At 40.4% G+C, this 26,481-nt stretch overlaps 1 protein-coding gene across 1 annotated transcript; it reads right to left on the reverse strand.

Annotated features, from left to right (window-relative positions):
- Positions 1-223: 223 nt before the first annotated feature.
- LOC144604883 (kininogen-1-like) lies at positions 224-26,263 on the reverse strand. Its single transcript, XM_078419697.1, has 10 exons — positions 25,912-26,263; positions 20,995-21,105; positions 17,910-18,012; positions 16,762-16,922; positions 16,170-16,280; positions 15,176-15,281; positions 12,740-12,897; positions 6,327-6,437; positions 6,088-6,201; positions 224-685 (listed from the first exon to the last, which is right to left on the reverse strand). Exons 1-10 carry the CDS (start codon positions 26,122-26,124, stop codon positions 482-484), a joined length of 1,392 nt encoding a protein of 463 aa, XP_078275823.1. The 5' UTR covers positions 26,125-26,263; the 3' UTR covers positions 224-481.
- Between the last annotated feature and the right edge of the window lie 218 nt (positions 26,264-26,481).

Here is a 26,481-nt window from a genome sequence, read left to right on the forward strand (position 1 = left end):
TGTTGATGTGGAAGATCTGGAATCTCCATGGGAAAGTGCTCTCCCACTATGTTTAAACAAAAGTACCACAGCAAGAGTGTTTTAGTTCTAAAATTGAGCAGAGGGTTTTGAACACTTCAAGCCTAAGAACACTGTCATTTTACACAATGTTCATTTATTCTCCAGGGCCACCATCCACAATTATACGCATCAATACGGGTGATTTGCATAACACAAAATGTTTACTAATGATATTTATTGAATGCACTAAAATCTTTTGAAAGATTTACATAGAAAATATGAACCAATCCACTCCCTTTCCAAATACGATTTATTGTGTACTTCCATATTATTTTACTGTACATTTTCAGAAAAAAAAGGATCACCATGGCACTTGGAGCAAGTTATTTCATTGATCTGTGAGTGTACTACCACAAACTAACCAAAAGATTTGTTTGAAAATTAGACAAAATCTGTCACTCTTTCTATGCCTGTTCTGTTCTTACTCATTTTCTAGTTCAGAACCAGTGATTTCATCTGCCACAGTGGGCCTAGATTCTTCCAGCACGATTGCGGGTACTTCTGAGCTTTGAGGTCCAGCAGGAAGCAGAGTTGGTTCAACAGAAGTTTTGATTGTAAATTCAGACACTGTTGACTCCTCGGGCTGCAGCTCCATCAAATAATCAGTTTCATTCCAGAAGACTTCCTAGAGACATGATGGGAAGTAACTATCAGTGTAATTAGTAATCACATCTTCGAAGCTTATTTCTCTGTTGTTTTACTGTCTCTACATTGTTATCAATAAATGATAGGCATTAACTGAGTTATTTGATAATGTTAGTTTAATTCTCTAATTACTGGATTATAAGTGGCATTGCTTATGATCAGGCAGATGATATGAAAGGTGCATATCATCAAATGCATGAAGCATTGTTCCACTGCAGCTGTATGTAAACAGACCTGCTTTTTAAATCCAGATGTCCAATTGGTAAAATAGAAAATCTTGATCTGAACTGAAGATTGATTGATGTCAATGAGGAAAGTGTGAAAATTAGAACATGTTTGTAAATTTTCAGGTCCAGGTCAGAGGAAACTGGCATAAACTGCTATTTTTAATCAATCTTCATACTTCAAATAAATCTCTGCTGTTTCTGTGAAGGACTGGCCTTGATTTTAAAAATAGACACAACACATGAATACAATGAAACATTATGCAAATATGGAAAAATAACCGATATACAGAGGTAAATATGACCTATAAGAAAATAACTGCAGATGCTGGTACAATATATCGATTTATTCACAAAATGCTGGAGTAACTTTTGTGAATAAATCGGTAAATATGATCTGTTAGCTTCATGTGCTGAACAGTTTGTTATCTCCCCCTGCAAAATTCATTGTGCTCAGAAGAAGTCCTCTATCAGTGACATTTTTACAAATAGTAAGAGGATTTTCTTGGCAAGATATTGGATAGCTATTGATTTTGGATGAGAAATTTAGAAATTAATTTAACATACAAGTCATAAGAATAGGCCATTTGCTAATTTTATTTATTGACTTCACTAAATGAATTTCACAAGATTTACATAGAAAATATTAAAATCTTAATCTATTTGCCCCCTTTCAATATGTGTTTTCCCAAAAGTAATTTTATTTCATTGTACATTATCAGAAATTCCGAAAATTAAGGCCAATTAACTTAACATATAGGGAAAATGTGAGAAGCTTTAATGAGGAAGTAATAGTAGGCCACAGGGAAAAAAAAAGGTTATCGGGCAAAGTCAACATGATTTACGAAAGGGAATTAAAGAACTAAAAATTGAGTGAAATAGATTAGTAAGAATTGACTATGACTGCCATACAAATAGAGGTGTGCACATAATCTGCCAGCTAATTTGTACTTTGGACATTAATACAGTGCTACAATTTTTCTGCAGTCAGTTGTCAATTAGAGGAGATTAAATAAATAAATAAATTGGGTGGCAGCAGATGTGAACATGTGTATTACCCTGCAATAATAGCCTTGACCAAAGCCATAAAACCTCAGTCATTTTAAAAGAATGCAAATTGTTCGTCCCAAATTTCTGCCACATCACTGACAAAAATGCCAAAGCATAAAGCAGCAACCCTTCATCGTGGCATTCCCATCCCACAGAAGATGTATTATGATTGGCAATTATGATTGCAATCCTTTATTACGTTAGGATCTGAGCACAACCACACTGTTTCCTTCTGGCTGCATAGTTTAGTGATGCATATAATTCTATAGAAAAGTGTCAAAAGTGTAAGTGTTTGTGATTAGGATATCTTTTCTGGCTGGCATTAATGAAGTACTTTATCTCACCAAAGGCTATTGATAGAACTGCAACTCAGAGGTTTTACAGGAGTTCGAGTGAAGCTTTGGTTAACCTAATAATATTTACTTGGAGATGTTGCAGGGTGTTAATATAACCTCATTTGGGAGTAGATGAGGCACAAACCTTTACATTTGCACTAAGGCAAGAATGAAAATATGATTAAACATGAACATCTAAATAGACAATAGGTGCAGGAGTAGGCCCTTCGAGCCAGCACCGCCATTCAATGTGATCATGGCTGATCATTCTCAATCAGTACCCCGTTCCTGCCTTCTCCCCTGACTCCGCTATCCTTAAGAGCTCTATCTAGCTCTCTTGAATGCATTTAGAGAATTGGCCTCCACTGCCTTCTGAGGCACAGAATTTGAGGCAGAGATAAAGTTGCAGATTTAAACATTCGTATTACCTTTTTAACATAAAGAATTTACACAAGAATGTGTTTGTACCATACACATCATGGGTGAATGGAATGAGTTGCCAGAGGAGGTAATTGAGGCAGGTACTATCGCAATGTTTAAGAAACATGAATGGGATGGGTTTAGAGGAATATGGGCCAAATGCAGTCAGGTGGGACTAGTATAGGTGGGACACGTTGGTCGATGTGGGCAAATGGAGCTGAAGGTCCTGTTTCCGCACTGTATCACTATGACTCAAACCAATATATCCTCCATAGATCCAACCACAGTGCAGACTCTGGACAAACAAAGCTGCAACATCGGTCTACATGTTTGTCAATCACTGTCATGCTGCACCTCAACTTCAATAAATCTTACACCCAAGTGAAGGTAATCCACAGGATCACCTACGTTAGCTCATTCCAAACCAAAGTCACTATCACCAAGATGCAGTGCCCAGATAATGCTTGTGTATGTTCATAAACATAGCACAAAAAGTAAGGAAATTTGTGTTTGGTAGATTATTTCTTTGTTGTAACAATACTTCTTGGCAATAAATCTTATACCGTTGGAAAGCCTGTTTATTTCCCTTTTAAATGGTGCCACATTTGTAAGGAACGTGCATTTGTGGGATGAGCAGCAGAGCTGTGTATGTGGGTTGCGCCCATGAAAAATCTGCCAAATCTTCTCTGCCAATGCCAAACAGCTTATTCTGCCATTGACTCTTGTTCGGTGTCGTTTGGTGGATTGGATGATTGAAGTCTGAAGAAACAAGACATATTGGCAATTTAACAATTTATTCATTTAATAAACAGGAGCCTCAGTAGCGTGTGGAAGAACCATACACAGCCACAACAGCCTGGCACCTCCTCCTCATGCTGGTCACCAGCCTGGTCACACACTGTTGTGGGATGGCATCCCATTCTTCAACCAGCATTTGTCGCAAGTCAGCCAACGTGGTTGTGTTCGTCACTCTGGCACGAACAGCACGCCCAAGCTGATCCCACAAGTGTTCAATGGGGTTGAGGTCAGGACTGCTGGCAGGCCATTCCATCCTCTCCACTCCCAAATTCTGGAGGTAGTCTCTGAGAAACCCTGCTCTGTGGGGGCGAGCATTGTCATCTTGGAGGATAGAGTTCGGTCCCAGACTGTGGAGATATGGGATTGCCACTGGTTGCAGAATCTCATCTCGATATCTCTCTGCATTGAGATTGCCTCCAATGATGTCAAGCCTCGTTTTTCCAGTGAGGGAGATGCCGCCCCACACCATCACACTGCCTCCACCAAAAGATGTTACTCTATCGGTGCAGCAGTCAGCATAGCGTTCTCCGCGTCTTCTCCACACTTTGACCTTATGATCCAACTGCCGTAGGCAGAATCTGGACTCATCGCTGAACATAACGTTCCTCCACATGTTCAGGTTCCAATGCACGTGTTGCCGACACCAGCGCAAACGGACCTGACGGTGAAGGGCAGTCATGGCAGGCCTCCTGGCAGCCCTATGAGACCAGAGATCGGCTGCATGCAGTCTGTTCCGAATTGTCTGGGCAGAGAGCCGTCGGCCATATCGTCCTGCAAACCTTGACTGCAAATCTGTAGAAGACAGCCTACGGTTCCTAAGTGCTGACAGGGTGAGGAAACGGTCTTCTTCGGGTGTCGTCTTCTTGGGACGCCCACTTCGCGGCCTGTCTCTGACATCCCCCGTTATATGGAACTTGGCCTTCACTTTGGAGATGGTACTAGGGCTCACTCCAAATAATGCCGCAACTTGGTTTTGCGGAACACCAGCTTGAAGTTGCCCTATCGCACGGGCCCTATCCAGATCAGTCAAACGTGGCATGCCGATTGTTGGAGCAGACACCTACTGACCACTGTAGCAGGGCCCATGCTCACAGATGCTGCCAATCAGGTGCCAATCAGGTGCCAATCAGGCACCTGATTGTCAGCACCTGGGGGTACCAGAAGCTCAAAACAAGAGTCAATAGCAACAGCAGAATAAGCTGTTTGGCATTGGCAGAGAAGATTTGGCAAATTTTTCATGGGCGCAACCCATATACTCAGCTCTGCTGCTCATCCCACAAATGCATGTTCCTTACAAATGTGGCACCATTTAAAAGGGAAATAAACAGGCTTTCCAACGGTATAAGATTTATTGCCAAGAAGCATTGTTACAACAAAGAAATAATCTACCAAACACAAATTTCCTTACTTTTTGTGCTATGTTTATTTGAAATCCAAGCTCAGATTGTTGGTGTACAATGAATGGGCCTAACACAGAACATCCACAAAACAAAAATCACTTACCAACCTGCTCACTGCACCACACTGACCCTCCCAACACCATTCCCCAACAGTTAAGGTCCACAAGGAGACTCTAGAAAACTTGGACTATTTCCCATATCTCAGAAACCAACTCCCAAAAAAGACAGGCATTGATAATGAAATTCTTAATGTTCATGATGCAACCATAGCCTTTGGTCACAGATTATTCACTTAAAACAGAGATTAAGCAATTTTTCCCCACATTGGTTCAAGTCCTTAAACTCTCTTCCTTAAAGGGCGGTAGAAGCATTGTCTTTGAATATTTTTAAGGTAGAGGTAGATTGATAGGTGATAAGCAAGGGTTGAAAGCTTACTATGGGTAGATGGAATGCTGAGTTGACCTTGCAATCGGATCAGCCATGTTCTTATTAAATGGGGAAAACGTGCCAAATGGCTCTTTCCAATGCTTGAATGCCAAATCATTCACATACTCAACATAAGCCTCCCAAAAAGGCACTCTATGTGAAGCCCTGTTATGGCAAGAAATTAGCAGTGGACAGAGGAAATAATTTCAAGGATGTTCTCAAAGCATTCTCCATTGTAGAATCTACCAGTTGCACACTGGCTTCATCAACCACCTCAGAAGTCCTAGAACTGGAATGGCAGCAAAATACTGGATATGCAACTAATCACAGCCATGTGTTATAACGCTCGAGCATTTATATGTCAACTGGCTCCTGACACTAGCAAACATTGATCCTGAAGACATGAGGAAAGAATCCTCTGTTGCCCATTTTGTTACTTTTTTTTTCAACCCTGAGGAATTATCTGAGAAGGTAAGAAAAACCAGGAAAACTAGAAGGTGATTCACAAAACATACATTAAGAAGGATTATTGAATAATGATAAACAGAGATTGCCAATATTTTCATCTAATCAAGGATTATAATGTGCAGTTAAAGCACTCCAACTGATACGCTGTTGATTTTCACTTATATAAACAGACTGGGATCAAATAGTTGATTGTTGAAATTTGTAAGGTTGTCGTCACCTTAAACTAGATGAAACTAGAAAGTTTAATTAATCAGGCCTTACCGTGTAATTCAGTATATAGACTTTCCAATCTTCTGTCACGTTGCAAGTTAACTTGTGGTATACTAGTTTTCCAAAGATGTTATAGGTCTGCATGGTGAAACAGACAGCAGAACCCTACGCAGAATAAATATGTCAGATCAAATCTGGTAAAGTCTTGATGTGACTTATTATTGGATGTAAACAAGCTTTCATCAAAGTAGTGATCTACATTTTCAAAAGCTTCAACGCCAGCTACTTACTGCTGTTGCAGGGATCTTTGGACCACACATGTCTGGTACAGTCTCATTATTGTTAGGACAGGTTGTTTCAATAAGCTTGAAATTCAGACTAATGTTCTCCCCTACGGAGGTCTATAAACATTAAAGTACAGGAGAGAAAAATGTTAGAAATATCATAGAACTGTATCATGCAAGCCGTATCATATTTTTAAAGATGTTAATGTTTAATTTTTTTAATTTAATGCCCTACTTGAAGGTCGTACTTTGAGAATCAAGCTTACAGGATAGTATAGATTTTAAGACACAAAGTGCTGGAGTAAATCAATGGGTCAGGCGACATCTCTGGAGAAAAGGTCCCTTCTTCAGACTGATTGTAGTAAGGGGAAGAGGAGGAGGAGGAGGCGGGACAAAGTCTGGCAAGTGAGGGGGACTTTTTGATTGGAAGATGGTTGGATAAAGGCACGGGATGAAAGGCCAGAGATGGAAGGCAAAGGTGTGTGATAAGGATAGAAGAACATGCATGTACACAATACTGCATGCAATTATTTAAGTGCATCTATAGAATCTATTCTAAAACTGAAATGCTGAAAACACTCAGCAGATAAGGCAGCATCTATGGAAAGAGAAACAGAGTCAACTTTTCAGGTCAAATCATTAACTCTGAAAACAGTAGGTCAGTATCATACTTGCCTGCTAACTGTTCATACATTTTCTATTTTTATTCCAGATTTGCAGAGGTTGCAATTTTTTAATTTTTCATTTACTATTAACTTTTCCTTGGCAAATATTTTCTTTTATTGACTTAACTTTCTACAGTAAAAAAATGGTTAGGAAAGCATAACCATAACATAACCATAACAACACTTTATTGTCACTCGGCACAACACCGAGCGAAATTTCAGCAGTCACACAAAATACAGCAAAAAAGAAAAGAACACAGGACACCCGACCCCAACACAAACATCCATCACAGTGACTCCAAACACCCCCTCACTGTGATGGAGGCAACAAAACTTCCCCTCTCTTCCCCCCGCACCCACGGACAGGCAGCTCGACCCCTACCGAGGCAACCGACACGCACAGCCCCCGCAAGGGGATGGAAGGCCCCCCGGCCGAGCCGCCCCGGGCACCGAAACGTCCCGCGGCCACACCGGGCGATGTTAAGTCCAACGGCCGAGCCGCACCGGGCACTGAAACGTCCCGCGGCCGAACAGCGCTGACGATGTTAAGTCCAGCGGCCAAGCCGCACCGGGCACTGAAACGTCCCGCGGCCACACCGGGCGATGTTAAGTCCAGCGGCCAAGCCGCACCGGGCATTGAAACGTCCCGCGGCCGAGCCGCACCGGGCACTGAAACGTCCCGCGGCCACACCGGGCACTGAAACGTCCCGCGGCCACACCGGGCACTGAAACGTCCCGCGGCCACACCGGGCGATGTTAAGTCCAGCGGCCAAGCCGCACCGGGCACTGAAACGTCCCGCGGCCGAGCCGCACCGGGCACTGAAACGTCCCGCGGCCGCACCGGGCGATGTTAAGTCCAGCGGCCGAGCCGCACCGGGCACTGAAACGTCCCGCGGCCGAGCTGCGCCGGCAATGTTAAGGCCCGCAGCCGAGCCGCACCGGGCACTGAAACGTCCCGCAGCCGAGCTGCGCCGGCAATGTTAAGGCCCGCAGCCGAGCCGCACCGGGCACTGAAACGTCCCGCAGCCGAGCTGCGCCGGCAATGTTAAGGCCCGCAGCCGAGCCGCACCGGGCACTGAAACGTCCCGCAGCCGAGCTGCGCCGGCAATGTTAAGGCCCGCAGCCGAGCCGCGCCCCGGGGAAGAGACCTAATAAAATAAAGGTTTCCCCCCGCCCCACCCCCCCCACCCCACCCCACACCCCCACCACACACCCCCACCACACATACACAGCCAAAAACAGAAACAAAAACCATCCCAACACCGACACAAACAAAAAAAAAAGAAAAAAAGACAACAGACTGCCAGAGAGCCGCAGCCGTTAGGCGCAGCCAACTCCTCCATATTTGCCAATTTAACTATTATAACATTTTAGGTTCCTTAGGAGCAAGATGAAACTTATTAATGTACTGTAATATGTTAGCAAATATTGGCCAGATCATGCTTAACTTGACAACCGTCCCCCATTTCCAACCCCCTATGTAATTGCTATGGTGGTATTAATCCTTCAGGTCCATGATCCTGGAGGCCTCTGCTGCAGAGCCTTTCCTCCAGGTGAATCAGCAGCAGGGGCAGTGGTTATTGCCATTCCCCAGCTGCCGGGCGGCCTTCTTTGACCGCTGCGCTCTGCGTGGTGAGGGAGGTCCCACAGGGCTATCAATGATGGGACTCCAGGATTCTGACCCGCCGTCTGGGCTTTGATAAGGATGAGGAAAAACCCATGCTCAGTTATAGCAGACAATCAGCAGTAATGTTCCCTTGTGATGAGGGTTTACTGTAATTCATAATAAAATCATAATAAATTTAGTTAAAATATATTGAAGTACTACAAATGAAAAAATAGACAGTGAAACAAAACTGAAACTTCACCTGAATTTATCTTTTTAATGGTTACAATCTTCCATAATAAAAAAGAATGATGTATTAATTATAACCATTAGCAAGGAATATTTACAATCAATAATATTGTAAAATATTAGGTTCCCAAGGAAGGATATTATAAAACAATTGATTATAAATTAGCCACAGAAAGCATAAAGCTGAAGAGCCAGATGCTCTTAAACTAAATAGTGGGGTGGGGGGGGGGGGGGGGGGGAGGGGAGGGGGGGTAGGATCAATAAATGGAAATGTAAGGATGAAGTTAAAGTGCAGAAAAGGTTACTAAAGTCTCCAGAAGTAATAGGACCGAAAGTTTAAGAAGGGATAAGAGTCTAAGGTCAGGCAAAATGGGGATTAATACGAGAAGAGGGATGCTGAGTATTGAATTTAAAATGTTATATTTGAATGTATGCAATATGCGGAACAAAGTAGATGAGTTTATAGTGCAGTTAGAAAATGGTAGGTACACCGTTGTGGACATCACAGAGATGGCTGAAAGAGGATCTGAACTGGGAATGGAATATCCAAGGTTATACATCCTATCACAAAGACAGACAGGTAGACAAAGGGGTGGGTGGGGGGGATAGTTCTGCTGGTAAGGAATGAAATTCAGTCCTTAGCAAAGGATGACATAGGATCAGAAGATATAGAATCCTTGCGGATAAAGCTAAGAAATTGTAAGATGAATAAGACCCTGATGGGAGTTATACGCAGGCCTCTGAATAGTAGCCAGGATGTAGGATACAAATTATATTAGGAAATACAATTGGCATGTAAGAATGACAACGCCATAATGATCATAGGGGATTACAATAGGCAGGTAGATTGGGAAAATCAGGTTTGTATTGGATCCCAAGAGAAGGAATTTGTAGAGTGCCTATGAGATGGCTTCTTTGAGCAGCTTGTAGTCGAGCCTACGAGGGAAAAGGCAATTTTGGATTTGGTGTTGTATTACAAACTAAATTTGATTAGGGAGCATCAGGTAAAGTGACCCCTAGGAGGTAGCAACTGTAATCTGATAAAATTCAACCTGCAGCATGATAGGGAGAAGATGAAATCAGATGTCCTTGTATTACTGTTGAGTAAAGGTAACTACAGAGACATGAGGGAGGAGCTGGTTAAAGTTGATTAGAAAGGGACCCTAGCAGGAATGATGGTGGAGCAGCAATGGCAGGAGTTTCTGGGAGTAATTCTGAAGATACAGGGTCTTTTCATCCCAAAGAGGAAGAAAGATTCTAAGGCGAGAATGAGTCAACCGTGGCTGACAAGGGAAGTCAAAGACAGAATTAAACTAAAAGAGAGGGCCAATAATATTGCAAAGATTAGTGGGAGGCTAGAGGATTGGGAAGCTTTTAAAAACCAACAGAAGAACAGGATTCCCAAAAGGTTAATTTGCAAGTTGAATCGGTAATAAGAAAGGCAAATGCAATGTTTAACATCTATTTCAAGAGGACTCGAGTATAAAAACATGGATGTAATACTGATGGTTATAATGCACTGCTCAGACCACATTTGGAGTATGAGCATATTTGGGTCCTGTAACTGAGGAGGGATGTGCTGGTGGTGGAGATGGTCCAGAGTATGTTTACGAGAATGATCCCGGGGATGATTGGGTTAACGTGTGATGAGCATTTGACGGTACTGGGCCTGGATACTCGCTGGAGTTTAGAAGGATGAGGGGGACCTCATTGAAACTTACCGAATAGTGAAAGGCCTGGATAGAGTGGATGTGGAGAAGATGTTTCCACTAATGGGAGAGTTTAGAACCAGAGGGCATTGCCTCAGAATAAAAGGATGTACCTTTAAGAAAGGAGGTGAGGAGGAATTTCTTTAACCAGACAGTGATGAATCTGTGGAATTCATTGCCAGGAGAATGGGGTTGAGAGGGAAAGATCAGCCATGATTAAATGGTGGAGTTGATTCAATGGGCCAAATGGCCTAATTCTGCTTCAATGACTTATGAACTATGCATCTAGTCCTTCAACTCCATATAATCTGGAACTGCTACAGGAACCAATGGGATTTCAATGCAGAGAATGTTAAATACCCCAGAATCTGAGCTCCAGCACAATGTTGATTCCCGGAATTCAATGTGCTATTGATTGAGGGTTAAATATTAGCAAGAGTAATAGAGGAATACCATCTAATTGATTCTCTCACATCATTAGTGAGTTCCTTATACAAGTCAACTTCCTTAATGCTTCTTACATATCTGTTGCGAAATTGCCTAAAATGTTTTGAGATAAATGAATAGCTTAACTAGACCACATCATAGCAAAATGTTTAATGTGAACAACCCCTATAGTAACAAAACATCCAAATAGAAAATAGGTGGGATACTAAGCAGGCCAAGCTGCATCTGTACTGTGAATCCAGCATTTTCTGTTTTTATTTCAGATACCAGGTACCAGGTTTAGAGGGATATGGGCCAAACATGGGCAGGTGGGCCTAATATGGATAGGGCATCTTGATCGGCATGTAAGTTGGGTAAAGGGCTTGTTTCCATGCTGCACAACTCTGTATGGAATACTTACTATGAAACATACAAATGTATTTGGCCCACTAAACCCACGATATCCCATCAGAGCAAATTCCATTAGTCCGATTACTCTCGTCATATTTACCTGTATCCCTGCAACTTACAAACATAGACATTGAAAATAGGTGGAGGAGGCCATTTGGCCCTTTGAGCCAGCACCGCCATTCATTGTGATCATGGCTGATCATCCACAATCAGTACACCGTGCCTGCCTTCTCCCCATATTCCTTGATTTCGCTAGCCCCTGGAGCTCTAACTCTCTTTTAAATTCATCTAGTGAATTGGCCTCTACTGCCTTCTGTGGCAGAGAATGCCACAAATTCACAACTCTCTGGGTGAAAACATTTTTTCTCATCTCAGTTTTAAATGGCCTCCCCTTTATTCTTAGACTGTGGCCCCTAGTTCTGGACTCCCCCAATATTGGCTACATTTTTCCTGCATCTAGTTTGTCCAGTCCTTTTATAATTTTATATGTTTCTATAAAATCCCCTCTCATCCTTCTAAATTCCAGTGAATACAAGCCCAGTCTTTCCAGTCATTCCTCATATGACAGTCCCGCCATCCTGGGGATTAACCTTGTGAACCTACGCTTCAATAGCAAGGATGTCCTTCCTCAAATTAGGAGACCAAAACTGCACACAATATTCCAGATGTGGTCTCACCAGGGCCCTGTACAACTGCAGATGGACCTCTTTATTCAAATCCTCGCATTATGAAGGCCAACATGCCATTAGCTTTCTTCACTGCCTGATGTACTTGCATGTTTACTTTCAATGACTGGTGTACAAGGACACCCAGGTCTTGTTGCACTTCCCTTTTTCCTAATCTAACACCATTGAGATAATAATCTGCCTCCTTGTTCTTGCCGCCAAAGTGGATAACCTCATATTTATCTACATTATTATACTGCATTATCTCTTTTATATGCCCATCAACAACCCTGTTCTTCTTTCTGTCACTTATTCTGCCAAAGGGTAATTTATAGAGGCCAAATAACTTACTAATACATCTTTGGAATAAGCCAGGGGACCCAAGAGTAACATGAACAGTCATGGGAGAATGTGCAAACTCTAAGCTCAGCACTCAAGGCCAGGATTAAAACTGGCTTGCTGGGGTTGTGTCGCAGTAATGCCAACTGCTGCATTACTGTGCCGTCTGCCATTTAAACACCATAAAATGTAGAACAGAGGTTAGTTTCAACATTACAAATGTAATTTATTGACCTTGAGATAAGTGGCACCACTTTTTAAAAGTTTACTTATGCTATCTTTTCTGGGTTCAATGATTTGCAACTAAGCCAGTGATAAAGTGAACGTCAAGCACACAATCATGTTTTACCTCATGTACTGCCGAGAGAACTCGAGCCAAAACAAATTTGTAAAGCTGCCTGCTGTTGTCATTGAATTTAGAAATGGAATACTCCACAACCTTGTGCACTCTTGGGTCAGTAACCTTCAGAGGTAGTAAGCAATCAATACATGGCACCGCACTAACATCTAGAAAATAAACACTTATTAGGGAATGACAATACAATTTTCTTCAAAAAGTGCGAGTTCTATACTTGCTTAAACTGAGTATCCTTAGGAAATTTTACATGGGATTATAATAATGATCCCCTGCAGAGATGGAATTTTAATGTAATACACTCTTATGAGGTGAAACCACAGATTTAATCTACACACCAGAAGTTTGAAGGGATCACAATATCCCAGATCAAAAGCCTTGATCAGGCGCAGCCACGTTTAAAGTTATTTATGTATTCAGCTTTATTGTTGGCTCTATCCTCCTGCATAGAAAAATGCTCTGGCAGACTTTATCGGTTGCATGTTTCGGTAGAGAGGCCAAGACAATAATAATGAGTACAACAAAATTCTCCTTCACAAGAATAAATGTAAGTTTATTTCTGTGAACTACTACTCTTGGCTGAATGGCAGAAGGCAAAGAGCTCGAATAATAAGGGCTTTTTTTGGTTGGCAGCGGTCACTGCTCTTCATGTTGTAGATCAATGATTTGGATGAGGGAATTGAAGGCATTGTGGCAGTTTTGTGGATGATACAAAGATAGGTAGAGGAAGGTAGTGTAGAGAAAGCAAGAACTCTGCAGAAGGACTTGGACTGGTTGGGAGAATGGGCAAAAAAGTGGCAGATGGAATGCACGTGGCAAAGTGTGCAGACATGAATTTTGATAGCAGGAAAAAAGGAGTAGACTATTTTCTAAATGGGGAGAGGATTCAGAAATCGGAGGTGCGAAGGGACTTGGGAATATGTTTATATACTGTGATTTACAAAATCTTTCACCATATTGTCTACAGGTGTCAAGCTTATGCTGTATCAGATAATAAACGTATTATATATTGGGAAATAGGATTTCCGTTGGCCAATTCTTATTTGAGTGTACTTTCAATAAATTAATACGTAGTCAAAGCAAAGCTTTGAATAAGTTTATGATCAAAGAACACTGACTATTAAAAGTTACAAAGGGTGACTGGGTTCAGACTGATAATCTGATTTTCCACTTGCTTATTAACAAGTGCCTGTGGTAAACATTCCAAAATGCATGGACAGGGTTCAACTGTAGGTTAACTACTGCTGTTAAACAAGTTTGTAGCAATGATTCTGACAAAGCAATACAGCAACTCAAGAATAATAAAAGTAAACATTTCAAAGAATCAGCCCTAGGATATGTACCCTGGGAAGATATGTTTAATTAAAATGAACGAAAATCAATGGTTCATAAATGAATTTTTTTATACTTGAATATTGTTCAGTGGTGATTTGTGCCTAGTTTCTATCTCTTCGTGAGGGGATGTTAAGGCTCTGGAAAAAAGATCACAAAACTGATAATTAAAACATAGCATTTTGGACGAGTTTAGCAGGTAATTCAGCCTTTGTGGAGCAAGAATCAGAATTAATCTTTCAGGTCAATGACCTTTCCTTCAAAGATTAAAGGGTTTTAAAAATAATAACATAAATGAACAAAATAACTGAATGTGTACATTTTCGAAGAGCATGGACTTCATGGAAATTTGATCAAGAATGAACATAAAAAAGGTTTAAATTGTGTTTTAAGATAAACTATTATTTCAACTGTAATAGAGGAATAACTGGTCTACAGGTTAGATTGGGGCAGAATTAGATTGTATGTTAGGTTCTTCAGCTTCCAGAGATGGGTAAACCTGTGGATTCACGCTTGGAACACCCATTCAGATTTCCTTCACGCCAAATTTAGTTGACTGAGGGACCCTAAACTACTTTCCTGAGGAAGTAGGTGACATGGAAAGTAATTCAGGTAGGGGTTTCATTCCCCTGCAGGATTTACAGAGAACTTTCGAGATTTCTTTCACCTAATTGACTGAGACTATGAATTAGTTTATTTAGCCTTTCACAGTGGCTCCGAGTATGTGGGAAGGAATTGTAAATGGACACAGGATGCTTAAATATGAGGTATTAGATGGGCATAGATTTTACAATTCATTATTTAGCACTCATTATTTTTGCATGTTATCATGATTTGCTGCTATTTTTCAATATCTAAGCCAATCAGAGTCAGTGTGACATACATTTTACATATGTTCTCTCTTAAACCCTATGACTCTATGCAAATGAAATATTTCTGTGGTATTATGGTTATGCTGTCCTATTTTCAGAAAAAGTGTTTCTGAAAGACTGAGGGAGGAGGGAGAAATGAGGGATGACCTTTCTATTTTCTATTCATTAGCCATTTATACATTTTCAAATTTTTAAACAAAATAATTTCTTCACCGTTGAATATTACCTTCATCCATAATCAGTTGGATCAGCTGGCATTTGGGAATTCCTCTTATCTGACCTGTTGTATCACCAATTGGAAACAGAACTTCTGCACGGCAATCTCCGATTATCTTGATTTTTACAAAAGGCATAGAAATTACATATTTAATTCAACCTGATGGTATAATCATTCTGTGCATAAACAACTCAATAACAAAAAGTAATTCAGGCAACTTCTTGTAAAGCAAATGCATATAGAAAATGTGCCATGTCAACACCATGTGTGAAAGATTTTTTCTCTAAAGGTTAGTAAATCCTTTGCACAAATTCTTGTTGTTATTGAGACTACTTGCCCAAGAGCCTGATCTATGGTCGAAGGAGACTCTGCAAATTACGGATATCAAACAGATTAGCTGAGATGAAGATAGGATGGAGTTTGGGATTAACAAAGGATGTGAAAATTAATAAAGATGGACTTCAAATGACAGTTAAAGAATCTAGAATTCACACAACGATTCTTCGGTGGTCAAGTGCATGAGTACTACATGCTTGTACTGCATAGGAGTGTAGGAAAATAACTGCAGATGCTGTCTAAATCGAAGGTATCACAAAATGCTGGAGTAACTCAATGGGTCAGGCAACAATTCAGGAGAGAAGGAATGGGTGACGTTTCGGGTCGAGACCCTTCTTCAGTCTGAAGAAGGGTCTCGACCCGAAACGTCACCCATTCCTTCTCTCCTGAGATGCTGCCTGACCCGTTGAGTTACTCCAGCATTTTGTGATACCTGCTTGTACTGCATTGTCTATGGTCTTTTTCTTTGGCCTGCTTGCTGTGTGATAGGTAGAAGTGTATATTTCTTAATTCTCTGTTGCTTATAATGATATTTGAAGAATCATTCAACATTCAGATACTTGTGCTTACATTGTGCTCTTTTTTAATCACCAAATGACAATTGTTTCTAATATGATTTTCCTTTCATCTTGAATAAAAATTGGACGTTAATTACACATGAACTTACTGCTTCATCAATTGCTTTAAGTGGACAGTCTGACCAGTGCTTTTTTTTGTTTGCTCCACATTCCGTTTCCCGAATTTGGAAATGCACCCAGTATTTCTCTCCCATCACCACCTGAAGAAGAAAACAATACTAGTTCTTTGTGATAATCTCTAGTTCTTTTTACCCCTGGTGAAGTTAAAAGTAAATGGATTTGAACAGATCACCCTTGCGTAACTGGTGATTTTCCAGTCATTTAACTAAAAATATACAAGGTTCCATCATCTTGGCCTACAGAAGTGACATAAAAGATTAACCTTAGCTGGTTGTTCCACTGTATTTTATTAAACTTGTAGACTCAGTTATTCTAATGCTTTGCTGGACAGTACGCAAATATTAATTGAAACTTTGCAGCCCATTACCTAACTGGGTACAAGTTCTTTGCAACCATCATCCTGTGCTTAAACTACACTGTCAACACTATTTTCAAATTATCATCTTAATTTTCAAAACCACTTATGTGCCTTTATTCTTTCTCTATGTCTCTGAACCTCAAACTCTACAATTCTCTAAAGATATTATTGTGTTGATTACTTAATGTTGGATTATCCAGTACCTCTTTTATTGCATATAAAATCTTGTTAAGTGCAAATGTCCTTTTCTTTTTATTTTCATAATTGAAGATTTTCAATGCCAATTCCACTGATGCTTTCACCATGGGATTGTCAAGGCTTGCAGAAACTGGACAATCTTCACAAGGAATAGCAATGGTCTCCACTAGCAAAATAAAAGATAACATTGATTAATGAGGAAAGGCAAGTTGAAGAATAGTTTCAAAGAGATCTGGAAATAAAGCTTCAACGAATAATGGAAGTTAAAAGACTATGGCGCTTCAGAAGATGGCTTACTCACTGCAAGGCACTTTCCTTATGACCTCTTTATGTCACTGTTTCTAATTAAGCTTCTGGTCAATAGCAATCCCAGATGTTCATGGTAGAGGACTTGATGATTAGAATGGCATTGAATATTGCCTTGTACTTTTACTGAGCAAATGCAATTGCCACTTATCATCCCATGCCTGAAAGTTGTCTAGGTCTTCATATCTTTGCATGTGTGCGTGGACTGTTTCCATTGCAGGAGCTCTGTTCAAGTAACTGAATCATCTGCAATCATCACCCAACATAGTTTTTTTTTCTTCTGACTTCCTGGAGTCCAGTACTTCTGGTGAAATCTAAACTGGGCATTGGTGAGTGACATATTGGAGATTAATGGTGTGATCGTACTGTTGAAGCCATATTCCATTAGTCGGCTGATTATTCATTGGTTCACCTGGCCAACACCAGATAAATCTGATGATTCTATGCAGATGAAAGACATTTGGAAAAGATATTAATATCCCCTTAGAAAGTATTGGCAATAGAAGAGAGGTACAGCAGAACATAAGAAACATACCAAATAGAAGCTCCTTAAGCTGGTGCTGCCATTCAATAACCTCATAACCAATCCTGTATCTTTTTCTGTTTCCCTCCCAACCACAATCTCCCTTGATTTTCTTGGCGTCAAAAAATCTATCACTCAGCCATGAGTACATTCATTGACTAAGCATGCACAGGATAGTAAGATGGCAAAATGGAATACTGTCAGTTGTAGAATTTTATTCCAGTAATTGCCAAAGAATTCTGAACTTTTCCCAGTATAGTAATTGATAGTATTACCAAAGCAGATCTATTTCTAAAATGTAATTTACACAACTCTGTTACTCACCCACTTTTTTGATGGGCATTCGTAGATTACACATAGGTGTCTTGGGCACTTTGATGTGGAACCCAAATTGAAAAAAGATTTCTGCCTTGCACTCACCCTCAACCTGGGGCAAATGAAACACACATTCAATATGGTTCAGTTTCATCTTCTCTCTATTGTATTGCTGTTTAAAAATATTACATTTAAAATGCATAACCCTAATTGATCGGGTGTGTTTATATGCATCTGTAAGGGTAGGCAAATGCAAAAAATAGCTGGAGTCACTCAATAGGCCAGGCAATGTCAGTGAAAGGAAATGGACAGTTGACCTTTAGGGTTGGGACACCTCTTCAGACTGATGGAATAGAAAGGTGAGGAGAAGAGGTGGGGCAAGAGTTAGTGTTATATGGATCCAAGTGAGGACGGGTTGATAAACTATCCACATACATCTACTCCAAACCCACTGACTACCACATCTACCTTGTCTACATCTCCTTCCACCCTGTCTCTTGCAATCCGCCATCCCTTTCTTGCATTTACTCTGGCTTCACCGAATCTGCTCTGAAGATGTTTTCCATTCTAAGACATCGGAAATGTCCTCTTTCTCCCACCCTCCCGCACTTGCGGATGGAGCCCTCACCCATGGCTCCTCCTCTATTTCCCACAGCTCTGCTCTTGCCCCCTCCTCCCTTCCAGACAGAACAAGGATAATGTTCCCCTGATACTTGCCTTTCATCCACCGGCCTCCGTACCCAACACTTCATTCTTCGACAATTCCACCAGCTTCTAAGCAATCTAACCTTTAGTCACGTGTACCCTTTGGTACCCTTTTCTGTTTTCTGCAAAAACCGTTCTCTTCATGACTCCTTGGTTTGCTCATTCCTCCACTCTCCCTTCTTTCCCTCCCCAGGCACATTCCCCTGCAGCTACAGGAGATACGGTACAATACCTGTCCCCACACCCTCTCCCTCACTTCCATTCAGGGACCCCAACAGCCTTTCCAGGTGAGACAGAGGTGTGCATGCACCTTCTCCATCCTTGTCTGTTGCAGTCCGTGCTCTCGATGTGGCCGTGACTATATTGGCGAGACCAAGCATAGACTTGTTGATTGCTTTGTCGAACACTTGCTCTCTGTCTGCCAAGGCTAGTTGTAGCTCCTGGTTGCCAGCCATTTTAATTAATATTCCTATTTTCATACCAACCTATCTGCCCTCAGCCTCCTCCTTTGCCAGAGTGAGGCCACATGAAAACTGGAAGAACAGCACCTCATATTCCAATTGGGTCCTAAGTCAGGCAACAATGCACCTGTAAATCTTTTTCCTTCCTCCTATTAGATTCCGTCTATTAGTAAATGACACAGAGATGGCCAAGGTAATAATAATCTAAATAAAATCCCTCTTGAAATTTTGAGTTACCAGACAAGGTTCAGGTTAAAGAATTCTTCAATAAATTATTTATTGTAAGACAGGAACATTTGATCATAAACAAAGGCACAAAGTGCTGGAGTAACTGAGCGTGTCGGGTTGCATCTTTGGGGAATACGGATAGGTATTTTGGTCAAGGACCCTTCATCAGAGTGATTGTGGTGGAGGTGGAGAAAAAGCTGAAAGAGAGTTGGTTGCAGGACAAAGTCTGGCAAGTGATAGGTGGATAGAGGTGGGGGGGGGGGGGGAGGGGGAGGGAGTGGGGAGGGGGAGGTGGGGAAGGGGGGGAGGGGGAGTAATTGGCAGGTAGTTGGACAAAGGCCACAAGAGGGAAAGACAAAAAGCAGGAGAAGAGGACAGAAGCACAAATTTTGAAGCCAAAGAAAGGAATATAGGCAGAAGGGATCAGGGGAAAAGGGAGAAATTATGTAACATCTCCAATTTTGCAGATGACACAAAGCTGGATGGCAGGGTGAGCTGCGAGGAGGATGCTATGAGGCTGCAGGGTGACTTGGATAGTGGACTTGGGTGAGTGGGCAGATGCGTATAATGCGGATAAATGTGAGGTTATCCACTTTGGTGGCAAGAACAAGGCGGCAATTATGTGAATGGTGTTAGAATAGGAAAAGGGGAGGTGCAACGAGACTTGGGTGTCCTTGTACATCAGTCACTGAAAGTAAGCATGCAGGTACAGCAGGCAGTGAAGAAAGAAAATGGCATGTTGGCCTTCATAGCGAGAAGATTTGAGACAAGGAGCAAGGAGGACCTACTGCAGTTGTAGAGCCCTGGTGAGACCACACCTGGAGTATTGTGTGCAGTTTTGGTCTCCTAATTTTTGGACATTCTTGCTATTGAGGGAGTGCAGCGTAGGTTCACCAGGTTCATTCCCGGGATGGCGGGACTGATATATGATGATAGAATGGATCGACTGAGCTTATATTCACTGGAATTTCAAAGGATGACAAGGGATCTTATAGAAACATATAAAATTCTTAAGGGATTGGACAGGTTTGATGCAGGAAATTTTTTCCTGACGTTGAGTAGTCCAGAACCAGTGTAAGAATAAGGGGTAGGCCATTTAGGACTGAGATGAGGAAAAACTTTTTCACCCAGAGAGTTGTGAATCTGTGGAATTCTCTGCCACAAAAGGCAGTGGAGGCCAATTCACTGGATGTTTTTAAGAGAGACAGATATAGCTCTTAGGATTAACGGAATTAAGGGATAAGGGGAGAAAGCAGGAACGGGGTACTGATTTTGGTTGATCAGCCATGATCATATTGAATGGCGGTGCTGGCTCGAAGGGCTGAAGGGCTGAATGGCCTACTCCTGCACCTATTTTCTATGTTTCTATGTAAATGGGTATGCATCTAGGTAGGGCATACTGGTGAAGGAAAAAAGGGGTAGTGTTAGTAGATTAGTTACCTATGTGGCCTTACTCTGGCAATGGAGGATGCCAAGGATAGAAATGACAGTATGGGAATTGGAAGGGGAGTCTAAATGCTTAGCAACCAGGAGAAGAATATTTAAAAGCACAACTCTCAAACAATACCATTCACAAATGTTGTTCTAGCTGATGGTGAACTTGTTTAATATGTTTATATTGGATAATAAATTTTATAGGCAAAACATTATTTCTTTAAACTGGCTTTATCGGAAGGAATAATGAATGTAAAAATACTTACAGCATCACCATCAGATTTAAAACGGCATGTTCTCAGTGCTACTTGTTCTTGACAAAGACTTTCCTTAATATCAAATATCACAGTGTATGCTTTCACCCCTGGAGAAGTAATCTGTTAAGATGGGTAAAACACAGAAAAATATTGTTCTCTCTCCGTCACTCATATTAAACTATGTGATGCCTGTAAAGTGAACATAACTTCTCCTTTCATTAATACTTATGTATTCTCCACCTTTAGTGAAGGATGAAGAAGATATTAAAGACTTCAAACTTTCTGTAAAATCATTTATACGGATTCATTAATGCTTTCATATTTTCCACTATTTCTAAAGGATAATATTAAAGACGTTATGCTTTCTTTGACATCAATTGGACAGATTCATGAATGCTTACATATTTCTACTATTACTAAAGGGTGAAGAAGATATAAAGACTTTAAGCTTTCTTTGACTTTAATTGTATTGATTCAATTGTACCCCATCGTTTCAATTTTATGTTAATCAGGGACTGTGGACATAAATATTATCTGGAAGTGCAGGGGGTGGGGTAGTTATGGTTAATTTAACAATTGAAGCAGAATGAAATAGAATAATTTGTTTCTAGTTTGCAAAGAAATTCCGCTTCAACATTTTCTTCCTTCCCTCAAGTAGCCCCTTGTACAATGAATGAACAAATGAGGAAGAAACCTTGAAGGCACAAAATTTTCAATCGGTAATTTTCGTTTCATATTTTTTACCATTCTTGTCTATTTACATATTATTGGAGAATTTGAAATAAAGCAATGTTTCGTAATGTAATAAATCTTAATAAAAAAGGAAGCAGCAGTTTTAAAATATGACTCCAATAAAGGGCTGAAAGCAGAATGGTGAAAGGATTTACAGAATGATTAGCAGTTTTAATTGAAACAAGACTATGACAGGAAATACTAATTCTGTAGCCAGTCATTTTTACACCAGCAGTTTTGGATAGTTTGGCCTACTAGGTCTTATGGATTTCTGCAAGACATATTATGAAAGTAGCTATTGGACATGGCTGTCATGTTGAGAGCCAAACCAGAATTCAAGCCTCAATTTCTTTATCAAGAAACTAATTGCAGGGAGAAATCAGCAGGTCAAGTAGCAGAGGTAAAGGAATGATTGATGATTTGGGTTAAGGTTCAAGATCAGAGAATTGTGGAGGTAAAGTCAGTGGATATATTTAAGGCAGAGATAGATAGATTCTTGATTAGCATGGGTGTCAGAGCTTATGGGGAGAAGGAGAGAGATCAGCCATGATTGAATGGCAGATTAGACTTGATGGGCCGAATGGCCTGATTCTACTCCAATCACATGATGTTATGATCATGACAGAGTAGAAAGAAGATAGCCAATATAAAGAGGTGAGAGGTCGGGTTGAGACAGACTGATAGATGGAACTAGATGAGGTGGGGGATGATGGGCAGGTGGAGCTCAGCAGGGGAGGGGAAGAGGGAAAAGAGAGGAGTTTTGAGATGGAGGCTGGAGGGCCTCAATTGGGGGGAAACAATTGGGGGGAAAAGGGCAGGTGGGGCCAGGTGGGGAGAGGAGAGGGCAGAGGCAGATGTTGGAAGATAATGTGGAACTAGATAATGAAGGGGTGATGGGCAGGTGGAACAAGGCAGGAGAGGTTAATAGATTAACGGATCCAGGTAACCGGGGGAGGGGAGGGGGGGATGGAACCTGGGCAGCCAGGTTAGGAATGAGAAAGGAACACTGCAGATGTAGGTTACTTGAATTTGGAAAAATCACTGTTCATACCACTGGATTGTAAGCTGTCCAAGTGGAATATGCGGTGTTGTTCTTCGAGTTTTCATTTGCCCACATTGTGGCAGTGATGAAGGACAAGGACAGGCAGATCAATGTGATAATGGGTAGAGAACTTGAAATAACATGCAACTGGAAACACAAGTGGACAGAGCATACAGGCTCTGTGAGGTTGATAGAGTGCAAATTGACAGCATCTAATGCAAAAGACAAAATTGAAGATGCACATGTCTCTGCCTCGTCTGGAATGGTTGTTTAAGCCCCAGGATCCTGGTGAGGGTGGAAGTGTAAGAACAAGTGTTACAGTCCCTACAGTTGCAGGGGAAATTGCCGGAGGATGGTTTCTGGATCTAATGCCATTTCTTTAACAGATCTGCACAGAATATTCAATTTGTTGTTTTGTATAAACTTATTATTTATATTGAAAACCCACCAACAGTTGATTTCCTTTGCAAATTAACATATTTGCATATTTTTAAAAGAACTACCCTGCATTAAAAAAATGGCTTTTCTTTCTATGAGACAGATCTTCTGACATATTAGCATTAGTACCTTTATAAATACAAACTTTTTCAGATTTTTGCCACTTTTCCATTGTCTATATTAATGGACTACATACTACTGTTACTGAAATAGCATGATACTAATCAGCTTCTGAAGCTTTACTGAATCGCATTTCAACTAGTGCTTCCTTTTTCTGCTGAGTAAAATTTTAATGTACATTTATTCCATTGCAAAAGTCCTTGCTTTGTTTTAATTTTCCAGTAATCTGTAAATGAACACATGTTGTTATGTTGTTCCCATTAAGATGAAATGGACTGATTGACTTAATCCATTGATCTGCTCACATGATACTAAAATAAATTATGAAGAATGGTTTTCATATATGGAGTCATGACTCTATGTCTTCTTGGCCAGGAGAGGCCGAGAAGCTACGTTTGATTTCCCACCCACGCCTCTGACATGCCAAGCCCATCCGATCTTGTAACCTCATAGGAGGAAACGTTCACCCTGGTCTGCAGGATTAGGTTCTGAGCCGCCCAAAATTATTAACTGGACATTTTTATTCTACCATTATGTTTGTTGATAAGTAACATGAGGCTTGCCTTTCTTATGCTGCTCACAATGTCACATTCCTGACCATGTTCTGTATAGAACTGCATCCTTCAGCATAAGATACAACTATAAACTATTAAGGTTTCACAAAATGCTGGTGTAAATAAACGGGTCAAGCAGCATCTCTGGAGAGACGGAATGGGTGACGTTTCGGGTGGAGGCCCTTCTTCAGACTGACCCGAAACGGTCTCGACCCGAAACGTCACCCATTCCTTCTCTCCAGAGATGCTGCCTGACCCGCTGAGTTACTCCAGCATTTTGTGATGCCTTCAATTTGTACCAGCATCTGCAGTTATTTTCCTACACAACCCATATATTAAATCACCTATTCCATTGCACCGCTGTAGAATGAATTGTTCTGGTTCTGCCTTCCAGTTTGGGTGCATTTCAATTAGTAGGTAAAAGAATAAAAATAATGGAAGAGCCATTGTGTCAGCAGGAACACGTGACTTTTCTAATGCAAATAGTAGTGCAGCTAACCTGACATTTTGTTCCTGTTGGCTCCCTAATATTTCAGTCCATTAACCCATTGGATAGCTAAGCCAGGGAAATGGAATGGTCTAATGATCCAAAAAACTACGCTAACGTAATTGATCTAAGTTGGAATAATCATGGCAATCCTATGAAAATTGCAGGTACAGTTTAACATTATTCCAATTCTCCTGAAGAAAGAAAGCACATTTTGCAACTGCCTGTTTCTTTTCATTATCAGTATGTGGGCATCACTGCCAAGATTGGCATTTATTGCAATGACAATAAAGTATCATTGAATCCCTAGTAAGCCAGGCTTTTGATACAATTTATTTGTTTACCACGTCATTTCAGAAGGCAAACCTTGTACATGCCTAAATCAAATCACAATTAGGATATTGCAACTTTTCAAAGGTTTCATGGTTATTATTGTAGTTTTTCTGTATAGAATGAATTCATCTTTTCAAGATGCCACCATGCGATTTGAATCTCAGATCTTTCGACTGTTAGTCCAAGGCTCTGGGTTACCGGTGGGGTAAAATTACTAAGTAGACATGGTTCTAGCAAAGTGAGGGATGTTATTTGTCTGAGGAACAATGCTATCAGTTTTATTCTTCTGTGGGAAAATGTAATTCAAATCTAATCTGTGTATAAAAAAATCTATTACAATTTCTCAAAAACTAAGTGTTACAATCACATAAATGCTGTCCATGGCAACATCAGTTGTCATTGTATATTTATACCATTACGACAACGCATCAATGCTGTAGCACGTCCATACACGGACTTGGTTTTGAAAGTTAAGTACACATATACCTCTTTGCTCAGAGTCGTAAATTTTTGAAGATCTCTGATCCTACATGTGGTGGAGGCCAGATCATTCAATATAGTTACGGTGGAGATAAATAAATATTTGAAAGATTGAGGAATTAAAGGTTTTGGGGAAATGGCACAGAAGGGTTGAAGCATGGATCAGCTAAAATAATTTGAATGGAGGGGCAGGCTTGAGGAGCCTCATGGCCTGCTCCCAATCCACTTTTTCATGTGTTCTGAAGTTAAATGTAACTTAAAAATGACAGGCAATTCATATTTATATTACAATAGTAAACTCACATAAAATCAGATATATTCAGTTACCTGTCATATTACAGTTACTTATTGTTGGAAACTTGCTGTTTTATTTTTAGTTAGGTTAATTTTTGAACTTTGTAAAACATATAGGACGTGTCTCATATCTATAATTTCAATCCAACCCAGTGAACTAAATCTAAGAAAAGATTTCTAGACATTAATCATTTTTTTTCTACTTCAAATTGATGCAGTTAAATATATAATCTGGACACAATGTATAAATCACAAAATAAATAATTTAGATTTGGCTAGGCTCAACACAATAATCTATTCTAATTAGGTACTCCATGTTAAATTATTGTTTAATGTAATTCAAAAATATGTTTTATGGTAATCATTAATTGTATGAGTAATGGTTAGTTATACAGATTAATTGTTAATTACATGTGGACGCAGTTACAGAAATAATTATTACCCACCTTATACTTCGCGCTTTTTAGTTGCCGCTGCTTGAAGAGGTAAAGATTGGCAAACTTTCTGTTGTAAGCATTCACAGCATAATCTACAGCCAGGTTTGCCTCCCTATCAGAAACTGGAACCTGGATAAATATTTCTGCCGACTTAATGGTAACACTGGTTAAAAGCAGGAGACTGAAACAAGGTAGAACATACACCAAAACTCCACAAGCCATTCTCAGAGCTGAAGTCTTTTTTGTAGAAATGGATTATAAAATGAATAAAAGCAAGTTTCAATTTACAACCATTTGCTCTGGAAAAAATCTCAATCTGAATTTTCTGTGGGACTTTCGCACATGACTTGCCTAATGCACTCAAGAGCTTTGTTGAAATAGTTTGTTTATTACTAAGTAAACTAACATCCTGATATTAGGTCAAGAAGGTTATATATTCTATGTTTACTTGGACAATACCAGAAGATCTTACTGATGGGTCAAAACCCAAAACATATATGCAGAAATTACTTTCAAAAAATTAGTCTAAGATTAACACAGGAATGTTCAAATCTCTTAGCTGAACTTTTCTGTTTTTCA

Source organism: Rhinoraja longicauda, chromosome 23 (genome assembly GCF_053455715.1).
Source record: "Rhinoraja longicauda isolate Sanriku21f chromosome 23, sRhiLon1.1, whole genome shotgun sequence".
NCBI lineage: Eukaryota > Metazoa > Chordata > Chondrichthyes > Rajiformes > Arhynchobatidae > Rhinoraja > Rhinoraja longicauda.